The sequence below is a fragment of the Alnus glutinosa genome, chromosome 6 (assembly GCF_958979055.1).
Source record: "Alnus glutinosa chromosome 6, dhAlnGlut1.1, whole genome shotgun sequence".
NCBI lineage: Eukaryota > Viridiplantae > Streptophyta > Magnoliopsida > Fagales > Betulaceae > Alnus > Alnus glutinosa.
This window is the reverse complement of record NC_084891.1, coordinates 27,594,656-27,617,338: the sequence shown is the minus strand read 5'-3', so window position 1 is coordinate 27,617,338 and position 22,683 is coordinate 27,594,656. Positions and strand designations below refer to the sequence as shown.

Genomic DNA, 22,683 nt, shown 5'->3' with positions numbered 1-22,683 from the left:
GTTTAAAACGGTGTCGGGTTGGGGTTGGCTTGGCAGTACGTACGTGCTTGTCGGTAGAAGTCGCCTGTCTAACCGATTGATCCAAGGCCTTCTTGGCTGATCTTTCACGAAAGACAAAACGAGGAAAATCTTTATGACTTTTGATCAAAACCTACGCGGCTACGCGGTCCCCCGTGGCACCATTTAATGCGGTCTGTCAGCATTATTGTAAAAACTGTAGGCAGAATGCATTAGCTTAAAATTTTCAAAAATTATTATTTTCACACTTAATTATTATAGTTATTTTACATTAGTCCACAACTTAACAAGACAACTTAATGAGACTTGTTTTAAGTTTTTAATTTTATTAAATGGCTGATATGTTAGTCACTTAAAATATTTAATTTTGTTTTTATGTGGAATTTAGTGTTATATATTACATTTTAATCTCATAATTATCTCAAAATATTAATACGATCAATCATTTGATTTATTTTAATAATAATTAATTTAGAGATTGATTAATTAATTGATTGAGAGTGACACAATTAACCTTTTAAAATAATTTTTTAAAAATTAAAAAAAAAAGAAGAAAAAGAAGTAATTTTAGCATTAATAGACATATGGGGTGCGTGACGCTTTCACCATGCAACAGTGCTTTCTATGGAACCACGAAACAGTGGCCAAGGGCTCAAGGCACATCATTCCTTATCATGTACTAGGCCTGAGCCATCAAATTATGGAAAGGTCACACCCTCACACCCATACCCCTTTCCAAGAGAGAAGAGGTTCCATTTTTGCTATAGAGGCTTCTAAATTAAGATGCCATATTTACTAAGCATTTATTGTTGGGCATTTTTCTTTTCTTTTTATTTTTTTTAAATTTTTTGTCGGACATCACAGTAGCGCTTCTTTACAATGACTCGGATCTAATTATTATCAGTGTTCCTATGCATGCTGTGGCTATCAAGCTCTTTTATCGTTGCAGTAAACAGTTGTTCAAACAATTTATCCGTCAAACTACTTAAAAGATTGTCGTTTTTTACGATCCTTTTCTTAGCCCATGCGTCGAGAATGAAGAAATTATTGGGTTTCCAAATATTATTAGGTTTTCTCTTACACTAATGTTTTTATAAGAAATTATTAGGTTTTATAAAGGAAAATTCAGCTATTTGAGAAATAAAAAAAGAAAGCTTCTTTTATGAGTAATTATGAGGCGCATAATTAGATATATTTAATATTTGTTCCGTAAAAAAGGACCAAAGCTATCAAGCGGAACAATTATTTGCTCATATTTAATACCACCATAAATTGCTCCATCCACTAATCCTTATCTTCCTGGTTTCTAAGATCCAAAATCGTATCTCCACTTCAGATATGCATACACAAGAATATAAAACTATCCAAGTTTCTTTGGGTTGAACGTTATAGTATTTTATTATATCTAACGGTATATATATTATATAATACTTAGTATTTAAATTATGTGATTAAAAAAAAGTTGAGGGGAGAGTAAACAATTAATTTTGAGAGATTCATGTCATAAAAATAAAAAAAAATTAAAAATTAAAAGGAAATTTTCAAATTTTGGAAGGTAGTTCTGCCCATGATCCTATTAAAATTGTTATATTTCATTAAAAAATGCTGCTAGAACTATTACAGTTTATATTATAAATTCAAACATTTTGCTTGATTGAACTGAGAAGTAGTGGTTTGAAGTTGATAAAATTAAGTAAAACAGAGACTTTTGATCCCTGTGATTCTTCGGGTAGATCGCAAGGGTCACAGTGCCCATGTCGCCGTGACAGACCACTAGCCCAGTGAGGACTGTGACGCTCGTCAGTTGAGTTAACGTGCGCCTCCTGGTTTTATTTGTCGTGAACCGCACGCGTGCTGAACGGTCAAATATCAGACGCAAAGTGCTCAGAAAGAACCTTTTCTTCTTTCTCTTCCCCCTTTCCAAATTTTCCATAAATATACCGGAAACATACGTACGTTTAATATACATAGATATATAAAGTATATATATATTACAGAGTAGGTGAAAATAGGAGCTAAGATATGTATGAAAGCCCTGCAAATCATCGTATAACCCACGTGCTAAAATGCGCCACCTTGACATTCTTTCTTTTCCTACGAAAACACTCTCTACTCCCTCCCTTTTTGAAAAAAAAAAATCTCTCATTCTCTCTCTTTCTCTCTCTCTTCTCTGTGTGAGCTTTTCTTGTACTGTTTTCGTGTTCACGTAGTATTGCTCTGCTTTTTCCAAGTTATATTTAATAATTCTTCACTCTTTTTAAAACTTCTTACAGTTTAAAGCTGCGACGGAATCCCCCATATACAGAAAGTGTGTGCGCAGGATAAGAGCTTGCACACTCTTCCCAGTTTCAACACAAACACAGAGAGAGAGAGAGAGAGAGACCTTTTTTCTTTTTGGTGTCGTTGATTGAGAGAGGGGAGGGGAGGCATAGGAGGGAATCAGTGTGATAAGTGGGTGGGGGGTTCATCGAAAGGTCGGTTTCTTTTGGAAGATAAAAACAAGCACTTGATTATAATACAGAGGAGGGCCACTCATGCTTCGGTCCGCGTGCTTTGATGCGAACTGATGGGTTTTTTTCTTTCCTTTTCTTTGTGCCCTGAAGCCCCACCTCTAAGATTTGCAGTCCCTTTTTGCAGTTTTTGTTCCTTGATTTTGGATTCTTGGGGAGTGGGGACTCGGCTATGCTTTTGTGCCCGATTGGACTGTTTGTATTTCTCGGAGAACATCTAATTCTGAGACGTGGGTCGAGGGTAATTTCCCATCTTTCTCAAGGAAAAGTTATGAGGGAAATGTAATCTGAGAAAGATCAGAGAAAATTCTTGTAGATGAGGAATAAGAATTTACTTCTTGGAATTAATGGGTTTTGGAGTTTGAGGTTCTGGGGTGTTGCATTGGGGCACACATGATGGGTTTTGTTGAAGAGAAAATCAGAGCTGGAGGGTTGATTAGTGGGGCAAATACAAGTCTGCTTGAGGGGATGAAGTTCTTAAAAGAAATGCAGGATCAGTCCGGTTTGTTCCCTTCCGTTAAAAAATCGTTTTTTTTTTTTTTTGTTCTTGAGCTTTTGAAGTTTCTTTGCTTATAAGCTTGGAATTCTGGTTAGTGAAGTTTGGAACTGCTACAGGTTGAATATTTTTTTAATCTTATTTTATGTAGGCTTAGCTTGGAGCACATTTAGTACACTTCATAACGCATTAATGGCTTTTGTTTTTTGGTTTTTCTTATTTGGTGAATGACACAATAACAGTTTTTAATTTGCTTCATCTGTCTTTTTCTTAGAATCTTTTCAAGAGATTATCTTATTTGGGATGCGTACTGGTTTATATCAGGTGCCAGGAAGGTTATAAACTCCGAATTATGGCACGCCTGCGCCGGCCCTCTTGTTTCGTTGCCTCAGGTGGGGAGTCTGGTGTACTACTTCCCCCAAGGTCATAGCGAGCAGGTTTGCATTTATTTCCCTTACTTTTGAATACTGACCTTTGAAGAGCTGCCTGCTCTATTTTTTATTTTATTCTTTTTTTCTTTTCTCAACTTGCCATTTTGACACTTACACAATTTGCTGTATGATGCGCTAGGATGGCTCTTTAGCCAGTATAGAATGGTTAATGACATTCAAAAGCGGAAATCACAATATATAAAATGAAATGGTAAAGGAGGAAGAATATTTTTGTATTTTTGTAGAATTAACTTTTATGTTTTGTTGGATTTGTGTACTTTTTTTTTTTTTTTTTTTTTTTTATTCTTTTGGTTTTCTGGGCAGCCGTCGAGTCCCCACTGCATAGAATCTTCCAGGGCTTCCAATGTGGCATTTCTCGTTAAATTATAAAAGCATTTCTCTTCAACTGTTGGTAGAAGATATTCTGTCTGTTTTCAAGTACGACGTGTGCAATTGGTTCCCTTTTTCTGCCTAAAATTATGATTTTATTCAAACAAACTCAACTCTCAATTCATGATTTATTCCATCACGTCCAAAAGATTATATGTTACGTCCTTTTATAGCAAAGGTTACTTCCTAAGGAAGTACTCCTATATTTCAATGAAAACCAACTAATACAACTTTGAAGTTTTTAGGATAATTTTAAGTACAGAAGTTCACAGCTAGAGGCCGCCACTTTCCTTCTCCATTTGGTTGCTTCACAGCGAAGTACTTCGATCCTAAGAAACTAGCTCCTCTGTTACCCTAGGAAGCACTGATACGTCACAATGGCAGACGTCTCCGTATCTGATTGGTACCAAAAAATGTGTATGAAATGTTATCAACATAAGATAATTATCTACGCATCTAATTTGAAATCACCAAGACTTGTCTGTTTAAAAGACCACCCTCGTCAAATCACCAAGTTGGGTCTACTCTGCACCTTTTGTTATTCATTTTAAATTTTGGCTTTGTATGGGTTAACGGGAAATGGAATTGGGAAACGGTGCAGTGATTCTATTGGATGAATTGTATACTATCTGGCTACCTTCTTTCAAGCAAATCAGGTGTGCAGTTAATTGATTGTAAAGTTGGTGCATAAAAATTCGACCACAGCACTTTTGAATGGAAGAAGTTTGTACATTTAGCTTGTTTTCATAACAGCAAGATCTCAAAAATATTAAAAGATAGAGTGTGGTGGCTGCTTTTTTGGAAAGTATTTCCCGGATATATGGGAGACAGCTTCTCTGTTGAGTTTTTTTTTTTTTTTTTTTATCCTATAATGGTTGATAAAGCTAATGTATTCTTTGTTTGTTGGTATAGGTAGCTGCTTCTACTAAACGGACAGTAACCTCACAAATTCCCAACTATCCGAATCTCCCTTCTCAGTTGATGTGCCAAGTTCAAAATGTCACATTACATGTATGTGTTTGTGGGTGATTATTTGGTTCCCAATCATGTACTTATGGACATTATTGCATATATATGATTAGAACATCTATGATTTTACCCTTGGCTTTACATTTTTTGATAGGCAGACAAAGATACAGATGAAATATTTGCTCAAATGAGTCTTCAACCTGTCACCTCTGTAAGCTTATTTACTAAATATTATATGATTTTTTACGTTTATTTATATAGTTTGTGGAGGAAGACAAAAAAAGAAAGGAGAAAAGAAAAGAATAACATTGCAAGATTTCTTGGTATTGGATATTCATTATGAATTTTCCTTTGGCTCAGGAAAAAGATGTCTTCCCTGTACCAGACTTTGGACTAAAGCCCAGCAAACATCCGAGTGAGTTTTTCTGCAAAACTTTAACTGCAAGTGATACAAGCACACATGGTGGCTTTTCAGTACCACGCAGGGCAGCAGAAAAGCTCTTTCCTCCTTTGGTAAGATTTAAAACTTTTTAGTTTATATACCCTTTCATGCTATGATGGACTTGGGGAATATTTTATATATTCACTTTCAAATGTGTACCCTTTCCAGGATTATACAGTGCAACCACCAATGCAAGAACTTGTCGTTCAGGACTTGCATGATAACACATGGACATTTCGCCACATATACCGCGGTGAGGATACTGATATTTGTCTCTATTTGGTACTATTACTTTCGGGGGTTTTAAACTTTAAATTTGGCTTGTATTGCAGGAAAATGTCTTAGTACTTATTTTTTCTTCTCCTAGTAGTTGTTGGTATTTCTGCACTACACAATATTCCCTTCTGAATGGTTCTTCCGTATATATGCATCTGTGCACAATGCATTGGATTTGTTCTCTCAAGTATGACCTATTATTCTCTTTTATTTAGGGCAACCCAAGCGACACCTTCTCACAACTGGATGGAGTTTGTTTGTTGGTGCCAAAAGACTTAAAGCAGGTGATGCTGTCCTGTTTATCAGGTAAATGGTCGTCAACTACCTTGCTGCCTTATGCAACAAAAAATTATGGTGTTTTTTCTATAAATTGGACACTATCTCCTGTTGAGTACGTGTTGAGAATTTTCCACCTTATGTTTGCTTATTCGACCTCAAGCAATCATTTTGTGGTTCAGTTTTTGGTCTGATTATTGCAACTGTTTTGGGAGAGAATTGACACAAATAGTTGTAAATATCTATGTTCCTAGCAAACTTATTAGTAATGCTAACTCGACTTTGTGTGCTGAAGTCTCTAAAGTCATGGTGATGTGCCAACTTTGCTCATCTAGCTCATGTTTTCATGGTGTGCTAAGATTTCTATCATTGCTTTGAGCTCCAAATCCAAGTAATATGGAAGCCATCTGAAAGCACAGTGCTCTATTTCTTGTCAATTTAATGTAGTTGAAGTTTTGTCAAAGCTTGATCATATTATAACTTACTGCCATCACCTGATTACACATTTCTTGAATTTGTTACTAGGGGTGAAAAGTCTCAGTTATTGGTTGGTGTGAGGCGTGCAAACCGACAGCAAACAACATTACCGTCATCAGTTCTATCTGCTGATAGCATGCACATTGGTGTCCTTGCTGCTGCAGCTCATGCTGCTGCTAACCGAAGCCCATTCACAATATTCTACAACCCAAGGTTTACTTGATGTGCAATCTTTCACATATATTTGTTTTGTTTTTTTCTTTTCTTTTCCCACTTTTCTGGATCTTGTCTCTGCTTCTTGACCTTGCAATGCTTTCTTCTTATTTGCAGGGCATGTCCTTCAGAATTTGTCATTCATTTGGCTAGATACCGTAAATCTGTCTATGGGACGCAATTGTCAGTTGGCATGAGGTTTGGGATGATGTTTGAAACAGAGGAGTCGAGTAAGCGGAGGTAATTTTCTTAATAAGTTGATTCTGTTACATATATATTTGTACCCTGCAGGTATTATCATTAAATTTTGGCTGGAAGGAATGTGATATTGGCCAATTACTGCTTATATTTTTCCGTTTAGAGTCTAGTGGACAATAGAAATATGCAGACAAAGTTGATATTTTCTTCTTTCCTGCAGGTATATGGGTACAATAGTTGGCATTAATGACTTAGATCCACTGAGGTGGCCTGGTTCCAAGTGGAGAAATCTTCAGGTGGACTAGATACTTGTTGATGTACCTTAACTGTTCTTTCAAATTGTTGTTAGTTTTTGTTCCTATTAGATGCCAGGAATCATTGTCTTATGATAGTGTAGCTGTCAAACTTCGTGTCTGTTTTATTTAACAGGTGGAGTGGGATGAGCCAGGGTGTTGTGATAAACAGAATAGGGTTAGTCCATGGGAAGTAGAGACTCCTGAAAGTCTTTTCATTTTTCCTTCTCTGACTTCAGGTCTCAAACGACCACTACATGCTGGATTTTTGGGTAAGTTTATCTTTTCAATGTTCTCTGCCGTTCAAGTTTTTTAGAAATCTATCTTATGGGCATTTATTGTGCTACCAGGAGCAGAAACTGAATGGGCACATTTGGTTAAAAGACCCCTTGTCCAGGTTCCTGAAAATGGAAGTGGAGATTTATCATACTCGATATCTAATATATGCTCAGAAAAACTGATCAAGATGCTTATGAGACCTCAACTTATGAACCATCCTGGAAACTTTTTGTCTACTCTACAGCAAGAATCTGCTACGAAGTTGGATCCATCACAGGATGTGAAGACCATGCATGGCACAGCCCACCAAAAATCTCAGCTTATCTCATCAGAGGGTACATATCCAATTCAGCCTCAGTCATGCCTTTACCAAGCTGATGTCATTAACTCAAATTCCTTATCGAAAGCAATTGGAAAATTGAGTTATGTACCTGAATTTGAAAACCGAACACTGGCTGGAGTTAATGCTGAAAAGCCAAGTTTAGAACCTGAGGTTTCAACAGATGAGTTAAGCCAGTTGACTTCAACAGGAGAGTGCAACGAGGAAAAACCAGCTGCATGCCCTATAAGTCTTCAGAGCCCTGTAAACCAGCCAACATTCATTAACCAGAACCAGGACTCATTGCAATCACAAACTAGTTCGTGGCCTATGCAGCCACAATTGGAATCATTGGTCTACCATTCCCAACAACTTGATGTCCAACAAGTTGATTGTTCTAATCTAAATGGCTTACTTCCATCCCTAGACCCTGATGAATGGAAATTTTATCCGTCTTGCCAACCTCTTGGTGGAATGTTTAGATCACCTGCACCTTTATCTGTGTTTGGATTGCAAGACCCTTCAGCAATGTTTACTGAAGCAGTTAATCCCCCCTTGCCTTCTATGGGTCAGGAAATTTGGGATCATCAGCTTAATAATTTAAATATTTTATCCCAAGCTGATCAGCTCACTGCATTTTCTCATCAAGACCCATGTAACATATCTAGTGGCTTAAGAGATTTGTCAGATGAGAGCTACAACCAAAGTGGGATTTACGGTTGTGCTAATGTTGATATTAATAATGGTGGAAGTGCTGTGGTAGATCCTTCTGTTTCAAGTGCCATTCTGGATGACCTGTGTATGGTGAAGAATGCCAATTTTCATAATCCCTCCGATTATTTAGTAGGCAACTTCAGTTCGTGTCAGGATGTTCAATCTCAGATTACCACTACAAGCCTAGGAGACTCTCAGGCTTTCTCTCGGCAGGACATCCTAGACAATTCAGGAGGTACATCTTCAAGCAATGTGGATTTTGATGAGGGCAGTCTTCTGCAGAATAGCTCATGGCAGCCAGTAGTCCCACCTGTGCGAACTTATACAAAGGTATGAACTTTTTTTTATTTATAAATTATTAAATCCCATACATAGTGTGAACTGGACATTTACTTGTAATATGCAGCCAGAGTAGCCTATCAATCTGAAAATTGTACATATGTTTTAGATCACCATTATTTCTGTTGCAATCCTGAGGATTGTCTTTCCATGACATATGATACACATGTAGCCCTATTAGGCATTGTAATGGTCGGGTGGAGCCAAGTTTTAGACTTTGGGGGGGCCAAATTGATAAAAAAAAATAATTTGGGGGGGCCAAAAAAAAAGGGGGTAAAATTTAATTTTTTTTTTTTTGGGGGGCTCCGCCCCTGGTAACGGTCAATGTAGGTGTCTTAGGTTGAATCACCTTAAATCCTTTATGTTTTTTCTTCTTTCCTCTCTAAATTCTGCTTCTGCTATTATAATTTTGTTTTATATTTTAACATGATATCAAAGCTACTTTGTTGTAGCCTCCAATAGTGTGTTAGAAAGCTTCCTCTTGCCACCGCACGTATTCTTCTATGATTGACCGTTTCTAGGTATTGTTATGCTAAAAGATAATACCCACAGATTTTATCAATTCCAATCTCTACACCATGCCGGTGAAATGAAGCTATTTTGATGCGCCCTCACATGCCATCTAAAGTTATTGCTGTCTTCTTCTGATGTGCTACCATTACTCAAGCGATTTATGTCACTTCTAGCATGCCAGTCTTTGCACGCTCCACACGTGCACCATCCTTGCTACATGCCACGTGTGCCAAGTAACTTATCTTTTCTTAGTTGGGCTGGTTACCCCAGCCTAATCCTAAGCTCAACAACCGAAAACACCGGTCCAAAGTCCAAACACAAAAAAAAAAAAAATAAAAAAAAAAAAAAATTTGCCGTTTGGCCTAGGCCCGCCAACCCTGTCCAGCCTTGGCATGTTGTCTGAGAATCGTCCGACCATAAAAATAAAAAAACCTAAAAAAACACCTAATTGTTTTTTCTTCCAAACTCAAGCTTTCACATTGAGTTTTTGGGATGTTAGGATCTTCAGGATTTACTTTCTATATTTGCTTATTCACACATTCGAATCTTTGGGATCTTCTTACTCGTCTGGCGTATCTGACCTATCACCTTGCAAACCTCATTGTTCTACAAATTCCTCCATTGTAGTACAATATTTTCAAGTCAATAAAATCAAGATGTAATCCTACTGGGCATTATAACGGTAGATGTAGGCCTCTAAGGTTGTACCACCTTAGATCCTTTGTGTTATCTCTTCTTTCCCTTCTCTAAATTATGCATCCGTAATTATGCATCCGTTTTATATTTAACAATTTCGTCATTACTTTTTTTCATGGAGTACACGATGCCCGAGCTCACATTTTGCCAAATTGGTGAGACTAGTGCATTGGTTGAATTGGATTTAAGTTGTGCTTTGAAGATTCAGTCAATGACACATTATGGCATACGTTGAATCGTTCAATAAGAGCGTGTTCATTGTTTCAGTTGATTCCCTAGTGAAGTTATTATCTCATTATAAGCTCTCTGTGCTTGTGCCTTTTGGTATCTGGAGGTGCTACATTATGTATATTTTGACCAAGTAATTTCATTTTTGTTGACAGGTTCAGAAAAAAGGATCTGTTGGGAGGTCAATTGATGTCACGGGTTTTAAAAACTATGATGAACTATGTTCTGCAATTGAGTGTATGTTTGGGCTTAAGGGGCTGCTCAATGACCCCAGAGGTTCGGGGTGGAAATTGGTATATGTGGATTTCGAGAATGATGTTCTACTGGTTGGGGATGATCCTTGGGAGTGAGTTTTCTTTCTTCTAGTCCATATGGTTCATTTGTTGCTCTTCTTGCTTTCTCTGCTTAAAGATTCATTAGCTGTGCATTGTGTTTGTGCAGGCAATTTGTTCGATGTGTTCGTTGCATCAAAATTTTGTCTCCTTCAGAAGTTCAGAAGATGAGCGAAGAGGGCATGAAGCTTCTAAACAGTGCTGCAATGCAGGGGTAGCTGCAATGATCCACGAGAATTCCACGCATCTTAAAATGCATCCATATTGGGGAGGGGAGACTTCTCTCAGCTTCTTTGTGCCTGAAATATCGATATGGCCTCGATCATGGGCACTTGATGTGGCTACATTTTACTTGCTTTTGCCTTGTAAAGGAGCAATGTGCTGTTTGACATTAGTCACATTTGTAAGAACATGGAAGTAGATGAGGATCCCCTCTAGTATAAAAGAGCTTATGTTTAATGGTGAAGATGGAGGATTGTTAGATGATCATATAATCTGTGTCTCTGACAATGATTGCAAAATCTGAATGTGGGACAATATGATTGAGAGTAGGATACTTGAAATGGAAATGAATCATTTTACGATACGACTTTTGTTTTGTTACATATAATGGTGTCACGTTATTTAAAAAATTTGGGGTAATTCCTTTTTTTCTCATAAACTATCGAAAAATGCGCAATGTTCTCATGAACTATCAACTCGACCAAAAAAGAGCATCAAACTATCAAATTTACACATTTTGCCCTCTTCTGTCGGTTAAACCCGTTAACATGGACGGAATATGCCGATTTTGGACGTTAATTTTGATTAAAAGACAAAAATGCCCTTAATTGATAAAAAAAAAAATTAGTTTATTAATTTGGTTTAAATTTATTAATAAAAAATAATAAAATTAATATATATATATATATATTTTAAAAAAAAAGAGCATAAAAAAAGCAAAAAAGAGATAAAAGAATATGAGGTGGCAGCTGGAGGGGGTGGCGTGCGAGCCACCCTAGTTCTTCTCTAGGGTGGCCGCACGGCCCCCCAGGTTGCGGGGTGGCTGTGAGCCAATCCTCCGGCAGCACCCCTTCTCCTATTTTTTTTTTTTTCTTCAAGTCGAGGGCATTTAAGTCATTTTTGAAATTGAGTGAGGGTATTTAAGTATTTTCACGAGTTAGGCTAACAGAAAGGGACAAAACATGTAGCTGTAGTAGTTGAATGCTCTTTTTTGGTCGAGTTCGTAGTTGATGGGGCATCGCGCATTTTTTGGTAGTTCTTGGAGGGAAAAAATAATTACCTCAAAAAATTTTAAATGACGTGACAATATACTTATTAGTGGCAACATATACGCTATTAGATATGTGAAATTTAATTTGGATCATGAAACGAAACAACTTAAAAAAAAACTAATACAACCAATAGCAATTAAATTCGGCCTTGCTAGGTTATGTGCTTTGGTGCTCTACAACCTGGCCTAACCCGGTTTGGCTTTCACCGCTGAGTTACAATTTTCCTACGAGGCTTTTATTAGTCCTATACTGGCAACAGAAAAATAATTTATTTAATTCACATAGATTGGACTTTTTATTTGGTTGTATTGAAAGGTTCGAAGTACCGGAATTTCCAATTAAGCCATTTCAGGGCAAGTGCACCATTCATAACAAGCAGTTTAGGTTTATGAAGAATAAAGAAATCCTTAAAAAAAAAAAAAATAATACTTAAATAAAATAGTGAAAGTTAATAGCTAAAATAGAGAGCCGGATGTAAGTGCTTTGAAAAAATGGATAGTTAAAACAGAAAAATGTAATTTTTTATTATTATTATTATTATTTTTGTAATAACTAGAAAGAAAATTTGCTAAGCCGGATGTGAATCTAACTAAAGGTCTAAGAAATCAAAGCTGCAATTTCGGTGAGTGCCTTCCTTTGGACAAGGATCCTCTCCTCTCAATTTGTAATAAAATAGATAAATATTCATTTAATTGTCAATATTTTAAGTTTGTGCATCTAACAATATATATAATTCTCTGATATTTAAATTTTTTTAAATTGTGCCAACATTAACTTTATATATATATCGTTAGATGAACAAACTTTCAATCGGACCATCATTTAAAATGGAGAGAGGATCCTATTCCCTTCCCTTAGTAACCAAAAAATTACGTCTCATGAGTCATAACCGCACTAAAACAAGAGTAGTCAACAGGCTGACAGGGTATGAGACCGTAGACCCATATCGCTAAAAAATAGAGTTTTTCATTTGGATCAACGGTAGGAAAGTCAAATTAATGATCGTGACAAACAGTCCTCATTTTCTAGGCACCAGCATAAGTGATTTTGACAATTTGATATACTATATAGTTTCTGAATATTTCATCAGGCATCTCCTACAAGTAAGACGCCCAAGGCAGTTTTCTGATTAATTTCAGTGATCAGAGAAAGGGAAGTAAATGGATGTTCTGGGTCAGGATTTCTGAATAGCCAAATTTGGTGCAAAGTTCGAATGGCTATTTGTATATGGTCATAAGATTGGTGGTTTTAGATCCAGATCGATCCGGTGCAATGAAGGCGGTTCATTGCCCGGTACGATGAGCGGTGCAATGGACAACCTCATGTGAGAGAACACCCGACCCCGTTTGCTCAAACATGTGCTACAACCTTTTTAATGAGTAGTGTCCAACCCCTATACAATAGGCATCCTTAGTTGCACCCGATCCATATATGCAGTATCAACTTCAGGGAGTCCATAAAGCAACCAATGTGCCATTCACACACAGATTACAAGTGGATATCGAGCTGATGCAAAGTCAGACATACCATAATGCTGATTTTCATTAGGATCTGAGTAAAGCTCATCTTCATTCAAGTAGAAACATTATTAAGAGGAAAACATATTTCAATCCAAAACATCAAATATGAAATACCTAAACTTGATTGTCCAAGTAACCCAAATAGCCGCTATCTGTTAAATTATCACTTATCCCAAAAGCTTAAGCTTAATCATTTAATTAATATTCAAAGACTATCCACTAAAGTGCGGAATAAGAAATGTAGCAACCTTAAAATTACATTACAAATCATCCTTCACTGCTGAATTGCAGTTGGGAAAAGAAAAAAAATTGATGCACTTATTCTGCTTTAGAAGAAGCAATGAACTCACACTGATTCTGTGAGAACAAAGATAGAACTAGCAAATAATATTTTACCTCTTGCGGTTTCCTACTGAAGCTCCTTACTGTCATACTCTTACAGGCTTCTGCAAAACGGCAGACAAATAATTCTCTGATTTCGACCCAGCTGCGTCCACTTTCTCCCCCACAACCCATTTCAGCTTTTTATATCCAAACCTTTCAATCAACCTTGTTAGCTCCCTTTTCTTCTCATCATTTACACAGTAAAAGTTATCCAACCAAAACAAGCCGCCAGCCCTCAAAATGCGATCAATATCAAACATCAAGAACTCCAATTTCTCAGGTTTTCCCCCGATATCAAATCCACTCGCTGCATGAACTAAATCGAACACATTATCATAGAAAGGGAACCGATGATCTAAACTCAAGAACAGAGGGAATAGTCCTCTTGCAGCAATGAATTCACTAAATGGGGCATCAACATTCAAAGTGTTAGTGATCACAGTCACATTCCTCTCTGCCATTCTAGCAGCAAAGGTCCCCGACCCACCTCCAATATCAAGCCCAATTCTGATCCCTCCATTTCCCAAAGCTAAAACATCATCAATCAGAAAATCATGTGTGCTTCTACCCTTAACAAATCTCTGATTCTCATACCCATTTACCAAATCAAAACAACCAACACAATCTCTACTCATTTTCTTTTTGTTCAAACACTCTAAACTCTTACACCCAAGGCCACTCCAAGTAAAAATCTTATCACTAACAGGTTTCCAAAGCGAAATAGGAAAGGGGAAGAGGCCCACCTTGGGAGCAGACTTGGCAAAGCACCTCCTTCTCGGCAGAGGCTCACATCCACGCAAAATAAGCTTCTGGGCAGCGCTCCAATCGTCGGGGCAAGGCCCAGAGACCTTGTAAGTCATATACTGAGACAATAAATCTACAGACTTCTCACAGGAATGGCCCACAGAAGCCACCATTTCAGTGATCCCAGTTCTTGAATCTTTGCCCAATGGGAGCTGGTGGTGCTGGAGAAAAAGTTCGAGCTCTTTTGCAAGGTTGGGTCTTGAAAGATCGAGGCTTTCATAGCCAAGAATCTCTTTTTCCATCTTGGCTAGCTTTTTCTGTGAGACATCGATCTGTCCGAGGATCAGAGCTACCTGCTCCGATATGAGAGAGATGTTCTTGTGAGTGTTGTGGAGTAGGTGGTTTTGGTGGTCCTTTGGAGCGGATGTGAAAGCATAGAGAGCAAATAGATTGGTGGTGAGCACAGAAAGGAGCATGAGGATGTTGACTGCTGAAGAGCACAGAGTTGCTCTGCTGAATCTGGCTGTTCCATCCCCTATTTTCAGAGACACAGAACCCATCTTGGTTCTGCCTTCTTCTACCTCTACTCCCAAGATTGAAGAGAGTGACGAGGGTTCTGTGAGAGTGAGATTTGTGAAGTGGAAGAAGACAAAAGGACTGAAGAATGAATTTGTTATTAAGATTAAGATTAGAGATCAGTGTAAATTAAGACAGTAACTTCGTGAAAGGGGTTGTTGTCGGTCCGTTCGTGTGAGCCCGGTTGGGAAAGAGTAAAGGGCTTCACAATTATTTTACGGTACAATTAATCGTCCAACCCAATCATAGAAGATATCGGATAAAGATTTTTAGTAATTTTGTTGTGTGAATTGTTAATAAATATAAATAATTTTTTACTTAAAACTTATTTATTTAAACAAGTCTCAAACAATCTATTCATCAGGACAATTGAACTTTATATAGACTTTTATATCTTATAACATTATATGGAAAACAATTGAGTTTTATACTAAAAAAACATATTAGGAATAAGTATTAATACAGCACAATTGGGTCGAAATTCAATAGGGTAAATTTTTGAGTTGTGTGGTTTTCTAATATATTATATTATAATCTCATTGAAAAAACTCCCTAGAAATAAAAATCTCCAAACCAGCTCCAAGTATATGGAAGATTAGGGGGAAGAAATTGGAGAGCTTCCCAATAATTTGTGGGAAGCCACCCATTTGGCAATATGAGGTGCTTTACTTTGCACATTTACTCGCTTTAGAGGCAGTCCAATTTGTGAAGAATCTGAGCTGCTGGTGGATCTGAAACAATTGGGGTAATTTTCCATTCAGCAATTGCCATTGCCTCCCCCTCGTGAAGCAATTGTACGAGAAAGTTGAAGCCGATAAGGATTTTTAGTGACTTGCTATCTAAATTATAAGTAATTTAGATAGTTTGTGTGAAAGAGCCCACGTGAGATCCACTTATCCGAATAGGTAGCCAGATAGTCTAAAATTTATTTGAGAAAATGGGTATCATGTAGGCACTTTCACATTGTACTATCCAAATTGCTAACAATTTAATTAATAATTTTCTTAAATTGTTAGATATTCCAACCTTGTTGATGTGATGTACGTAGCTTCTTAGGTCCTGGTCAATTCATATAGAAAAGGGATTCACCGGTGGTAATCATGGACATTTATTATATTTATACTAAAAATTGACCAACTATATTACCATATCTATTATATTTATACTTTCTTTTTTTTGGTTATAAATCCATAATATTATAAATAAGATTCACCACTGTATTATTATAAATCGTAAAATAATATGAAGATATTTTGTTCTTTTCTTTTCCTCACTCTTTTTTTTTTTTTATTTATCAATTATTAATTAATACAAGTGATTAGAAGGAGACCTATTGTGATACTGTCATATGATATGAGAATAATGAGATGGGTTCGCGAAAAGGGCATTCATTATTTCTAGTAAAAAAGAGGAGTTAAATGGTTATACAGAGTAGGCCTACAATGGATGATGCTGATGATGGACGATGGAAATTGGAAAAGAGAGATTCCTTTAGGAGCAAGGAACTGTCTGTCCACGTGTAAGCATCAAAGCCTACGGTTTATCCTCGGTAAAGAACCCACTAAAAGTCAAAAAAGCTCGAGAGATCAACTCATACTTGCTTTCTTCTAGCGGGGCCATCGTAATAAGTAGCTTTTCTAACGGGACGAACGACGCAGTTTTAGTGCTTTAGTGTGATACAACAGGTTTCATCTTTTTTTGATCCTTTCTTTACATGGTGTTGACAATATGATTTGACCAGAGTAATGATGGATTTAAACGTATTATTACTTTACTTTTCTTTTTTTTTTTTAGTATAATTGACTGCGAATAAAAAGTAGAGTCCGAGTCTGTGCCTTATTTGGTAAAAGATTGTGTAGAAGGTAATAGATGTAATATAGAATAAAAATAATTTATATAGAAAAATGTAAATTTTTTGTTTTGTAATGAATTTTTTTTATCTAAATAGTAATAAAAAATTATTAATACGATATAAAATAAAATTATTTTGAGATTGATTGCTTTCGAAAAAAGTGAAGAGGGGCAGAGAAAATTTTCTCTCCCTTACCAAACAAGATTGTTTGTGTTAAAATCATGCGGTATGCTATTTGTCATTATATCGTAACGTGACAATGGTCAATTTTTTTTTTTTTTTTAATCATGTCAACACTTTTTTAAGTAGATCAATTTCATTCAACAACTAAAGAACCAAGATAACGACTAAGACACAAAACAACACTTTTTTAATCACGTTAGCACTTCCAATTTTTATTTTTTATTTTTTTTAAAAAAAAAAAACTGAGGGTGGACAAGACCACTCCCCGATGAGCATTAGGGTTGGCCACGACCACCCCCGATGTTCTGTTAGGGTGGCCACCCATAGATACCAAGATATATATCTATATATAGAAAAAGAGTTAACTTTGTTTTTTGACAATGAGGTGGTAGTTTGTGAGAAAATTTAGGGAAGACATTAATACAATAGTAGTTTAGGGCAAGATATTGACAATAAGGTCATAGTTTAAGGGAGTATATGTACTTTTCCTTATATAGTATTTATATATATAGCAAATGTAGTATATGTATGATATATATACATCCAGAATACATATGTTACTAGCAAATATAATACACGTGTTGTATGATATATACATATATTATATAGTATATATATGAATTCCATAATATACATATATATAAGAAAAAATAAATGATTGTTGTACAACTCTTGACACAACTCATGTACAACTCTTAACAATTTTTTTTCAAACTAATCATTGGAACTGTTATCTTACATGTAAGTCCTAACTATTCAATGGTTAATATTAAAAAAAATTGTTAGAGTTGTACGAAAATTGTAAACGTATTATATCTCAATAAGAAAAAAGTCTACTTCCCCTCAAGTTATTACCCAATTAATATTGTCCTCCCAAACTTTCAATTGGACAAATGTCCCTCAAACTATCAAAAAGTTGGCATGTCCCTGTTGTGGCAGACCAATCGGCCTTGTCTTAATGCCATATAATAGATGTAGAATTTAGTTTTGTAGAACTACTCTTTCCAGTTGAATAATTAAATCGTATAAATTACTTCATAAGAGGCCAACCATCAATGACAAAGACATCGAAGGAGTAACAATCTACTATGAAAAAGGGTGTGCCTCTTGGGTGTGCCTCTTGGATGTAGTCCCCCATTTCAGCAAGATCAGTGACCATGCAGAATGTGAATGCTAACAAATAACCAGAGACAATTTCATACTGCATTTAATGTTCAAAATATTTGAACTTAAGCCAGGTTGAATTGAGTTGAGTGCTTCACAGGTAAGTTCATAATAGGAATTCTGTGAAAGCCCATACTTACAAGCTCAAAGCAAGTTCTCTGCCTTCAGTCTAGCATGTGAATTTAAGCTATATTGTTGTGGCATGTGACAAAACATTTAATGCATGCATAACTGCACACAGGCATGCGAAGACACACACACACACACAATCTGCAAATCAGTGAACATCATACGAAGATAATAATTGATGTGGTTAAATACGAAAACCTATCAAATACCTGACTAAGGAGTTTGGGCTCGTCATCTGATGAGAAGGTGATTTCATGCAGGGGCCTACAGCATTGTCAATCACAAAGATATACTATAACACAATCTCCCTTGGAAAGTATAGTCGGTTCACTTCACTAAATGTGCAAAAATCATCTGTTAACGTATTATATTGGTACTAGAGTTTAAATTCGGTTGAAGCATAAAGCATGACCATATTTTGGCAATATATCTTTTGGATGGTGGTGATCATACAGTACATCAAAGCATGTCAAAAACTGTATACACGGAATCCAAGTTAAATAAAGCTTGTATCTTCATACACTAAAAGCACTAAATTAAGAGAGAGAGAAAGAGAGAGCTAAGCCTTAGAAGAACTGGCCACGGACCATGTATGGTTTAGATCAAATTTAGAAAAATGCAAACTGGCGAATCTCAAAGCCTATCAAAAGGAAAGGGTAATTAAAAATGATATAAACAATTAATCAGAATGCATTTAGCATGTACAATGGATTTTGATCAATCGAAGTCCAAAATCCAAACAACATATTTTCTATAAAATTTTGCCAGATCTAGCCTAATGGATGGATTGAGATGCAAGTATTTACCATGAAAACCGAGCACCGGCACGCACAGAATGTTCATCATATTGATCATAAGATTTATTTGCTTCAAGCGCAAGGGTTTCAAGGTTAGGAGATGAACCAAAAGCAGTGGTGGATGTATGCCGACAATTGAAAAGCCAGCTAGAGATGTCAGAATGTTAATGGCAAGCATCAAGCAGTAAAGTGAAAAATCAAAAGAAGAAAAATATAACTTTTATTTGTAGACAATCAATCTGATACTTAAGGGACTTTTTTTTTAAAAAAAAACATATATTTTAGGAAATAATAGAAAAGACCAAAAAAAAAAAAAAAAAAAAAGGACCTCTGTCTGCCATAGTAGTTCATAGAACTTCGGGCAGCTTCTTGACGAGGAAAATCTGAATGCACGGAATCAGCTGAATTCTCATCATAAGTTGAATGAACTTGCAGAAAAGTATGATTCCCGTAATACATGCATGCAACAATTTAAACAGAAAGGTCCCCCCCCCCCCAAAAAAAAAAAAAGAAAAGAAAAGAAGAAGAAACAACTGAACAAGAAAAGAGAGAACAGGTTTAAATTACAAAAAGTAGAAGAGGGCAGAAAGGGAGCAAGAACATAATGAGGTTTGATCTGCTTCCTGATGTCAAATAAGATTGACGGTACAACCAGGATTAAAAGAGAGCAACACAGATTGCAATTACTACAAGAACTACCATCTCAGCTTTGTATTTGATGTGTAATGAGGAAATACTGTTTCATGAAAGCATGCATGGTTAAAATGGGTCTAAATGGCCTTTTTTCACGGTTCATTAAGTGTCTTACAAAGTGCAAAAGCATAATTCCGTATTATATTTACACCTCTAGCCATTCTTCCAAAAGGCACAAGTAAAGTCTGTGAAATATAGAAGAACCAGTTATGAACAAGCTAGGCCAATTCCATTTCATCAAAATTAATCCAAGTCCAACCAGGTCAAACACGTGAATGTTTCACAGTTCACAACTGGCAACCAGAAGTACTCTGTGCAGTGAATTATTGGAATATCGAACCAGCTGCCAGGTACAAAATTATCAAATATTATCAGACGAGGCTTGCATTTCAGCGCATAAATCTGAATCATAACCAGACTGATATTTGGCACATGGTCAAGGTTCATGGAATGAGTTGTCCGGGATAGGGCTCTCAAACATCTATATCCTTCTTTGTGTATGAGTATGACTTAACAAAATGACCCTTGAGGTCTTAAAGGGTTAACAGTATGTGGGGACCGATTAAATCCAAGTTTGAAAGCTAATCAAGTAGAAAATACACTTCATTACTCATGACAATAACCATTCACCACACATAGAAAAAGACATAAAAAGAAGGTTCACATTCTTCTCTTTTGATCCATAAGGCCAATCACAGATAGGCTACATTAATTATAAAACTAAGGAACAACTACCAAGTTCTCAATATACGAGTAAGAAAATCTTATCGTGCTAGTTAGGGGATGAGCATCAAGAATGAATTGATTCTACACCGTACGAGTAAGAAAATCAATTAACCTGCACAAAGCGGACTTCAATTGCAGGCCTTTTAGCAGGATCCTGAGCCAAATGCAGCAATTTCTTGTGCATCAGAACATCCTCTTGCCTCTGCAATTCACATCCAGAACATACCTGCAATGCATTTGATCAAATAGCCCAAAAACTCATTCAACAAAACCAAGAGAACCTTTCTTTTTCTGTAAATGCGAAGAAAATACAAACTGTACCAATAAGCTCACTGTAAAACCTATAAAATTTGAAATCAAAATGATCAACGAAGTCACTGAAACTAATAGTCTTAACTCTAATCATCCAAACAACCACGTGTAAAAGAAATATCAAATCAACTCCATTCTACTCCGTTGGAATATTGCAAACTCAAAACTCAATGATCATACTGATTCCCATCTTAAAGCAGGGGCTTAACAAAGAAGAAGCAGGAAGAAGAAAACTTACCATGGGGGATCGCAGAGGAGGAGAGAAGGGTCAAATAGAGAGATGAGGAGTTTCAGAGAGGATCTGAACACCAAGAAAAGGGTCAGATATGAAGGGACACCAGATTTTCGTGCGAAAATCCCAGCTCCCTTGCTCTGCATCTCCAACTCTCTGAGGCGATTGGATATGAAGGGCCCTCCAACTCTCTGCGTAAATGACACATGGAGAGGAAAGGATAAAAAGCCTCTCACAGACCGACCAGATCAGTAGTCTACTGAGGGTAAAATGGTTATTTTGCGATACAAAAGAAAAAGAAAAAGAAAGTTACACTTGCGGAGGATAGCCTCCTTTTATATAGCTTTAAGAAAATAATGTATCCTTTCTCCGGGCCAAAAATAAATAAATAAAGAAACAAGAAAAAACTAATCCTACGTGGCTCCAGGGAGATTTGAACAATATAAACATATTGACTGACCCAAATCTCTTGTGACCCGCCTTTGTAATATTTAATGTCTTTGTCATGTTGTAATGTTGTTTGTGCTCATCTCATATATATATAAAAAAGACCCTAATCTCTTGCAATAAGAACTAAAAGAATGACTGTCATGTGAATCCCTAAAACGAAATGGAACCCTCATCATTAATTATTTACTGCATCAGCCATCAGCTTAAGGAGTTCTTAGTTTTGCGCCTACAAAAATATAGAAAGTAATATGTACAGAAAGCATCAAGAGATTTAATAGGCACAGATGCATGATTTACAAAAGGTAGGGATTCATTCCGCTACAACAGTACCAAAGGTTGAGATGACTCCAAGGAAACCATGCTCTGTTAAACACAAGTGACTAGTGTCCCAAGGAAGTCAAACTAATCCTGACATTGGTTGAAAAAAAAAAGAAAAAGTGGAAAACAGCGAATGTGTCATTTCTAGTGTGTCAACAGTTTAAAAGAATATGGAGAGACTACTGTTGATATACACCTAAGAATTGATTCAAGGATGGCTGAAGATGATATGTGTTTTCCAACCCAAGTAAAGTTTGTAATCAAGCAATAAGAAGGGATGCTTAGGGAGTAAATAAATATAATACATGATATGATAGTAGCTGAAATCATAATCCTAAGATTGATGAACTGAACCACCAAGAAAATTGCTGGGAAAAAGAGAGAGAGAGAGAGAGGTACCTGCCCTGTAAAATTCTTTACTCATGTTCCCATTAAAATTTCAATTCCCCAACTTGAAGCTAGACAAGGACCGCTTCACTCATTTTGCCACAACAGTTGGAAAATGCAGAGCGATGCCTTACATATACTAAAGGACCTTGATGCATCATCAAATGCAATGGGCTCGACTGTAGCAGATAAAAGAACACCACTCAACATCTTTATACTCCATTAAGATTAAAAAAAACAAGAAATGTCAAGGTCATCAGTAACTCACCCAAAGAATAGTCTGGGATAGCAACCACAGTCAACCAAATTCCAAACAAGTCCATTTTAAAGACTTCAACAAGTATTCTTTGCATACAGATATTACACAAAAGCAAACCACATTAAGACCAAGAGAAGTTGGCTCATGCTTTGGGTTGAACAAAGACAGAAATTCGGTCAGGATTCACAACTTCAATTAATAAAAGTCAATAATGTAAAATAAGAATGAAGTTAACTGAGAAACCAGCAGGCAGCAATTGCCCCAACATATAAAA

At 36.4% G+C, this 22,683-nt stretch overlaps 2 protein-coding genes across 2 annotated transcripts; one reads left to right on the top strand and one right to left on the bottom strand.

Annotated features, from left to right (window-relative positions):
* Positions 1 to 2,042: 2,042 nt before the first annotated feature.
* On the top strand, positions 2,043 to 10,995 carry LOC133870483 (auxin response factor 5). Its single transcript, XM_062307623.1, has 14 exons — positions 2,043 to 3,030; positions 3,349 to 3,461; positions 4,758 to 4,856; positions 4,969 to 5,025; positions 5,175 to 5,327; positions 5,425 to 5,509; positions 5,748 to 5,838; positions 6,334 to 6,498; positions 6,616 to 6,738; positions 6,917 to 6,992; positions 7,126 to 7,261; positions 7,340 to 8,631; positions 10,233 to 10,423; positions 10,519 to 10,995. Exons 1-14 carry the CDS (start codon positions 2,922 to 2,924, stop codon positions 10,625 to 10,627), a joined length of 2,799 nt encoding a protein of 932 aa, XP_062163607.1. The 5' UTR covers positions 2,043 to 2,921; the 3' UTR covers positions 10,628 to 10,995.
* Positions 10,996 to 13,370: 2,375 nt separating this feature from the next.
* Positions 13,371 to 15,013, bottom strand: LOC133871866 (probable methyltransferase At1g29790). The gene has a single exon (XM_062309311.1). It carries the CDS (start codon positions 14,889 to 14,891, stop codon positions 13,632 to 13,634), a length of 1,260 nt encoding a protein of 419 aa, XP_062165295.1. The 5' UTR covers positions 14,892 to 15,013; the 3' UTR covers positions 13,371 to 13,631.
* Between the last annotated feature and the right edge of the window lie 7,670 nt (positions 15,014 to 22,683).

What these genes read in the sequence shown, in the direction of transcription:
- LOC133871866 (XM_062309311.1), bottom strand. Translation starts at nt 14,891, where the DNA reads ATGGGTTCTGTGTCTCTGAAAATAGGGGATGGAACAGCCAGATTCAGC.
- LOC133870483 (XM_062307623.1), top strand. Translation starts at nt 2,922, where the DNA reads ATGATGGGTTTTGTTGAAGAGAAAATCAGAGCTGGAGGGTTGATTAGT. An exon ending in AGAAATGCAGGATCAGTCCG is followed by an intron (nt 3,031 to 3,348) that starts GTTTGTTCCCTT and finishes GGTTTATATCAG; the next exon opens with GTGCCAGGAAGGTTATAAAC. An exon ending in TTCAAAATGTCACATTACAT is followed by an intron (nt 4,857 to 4,968) that starts GTATGTGTTTGT and finishes ATTTTTTGATAG; the next exon opens with GCAGACAAAGATACAGATGA.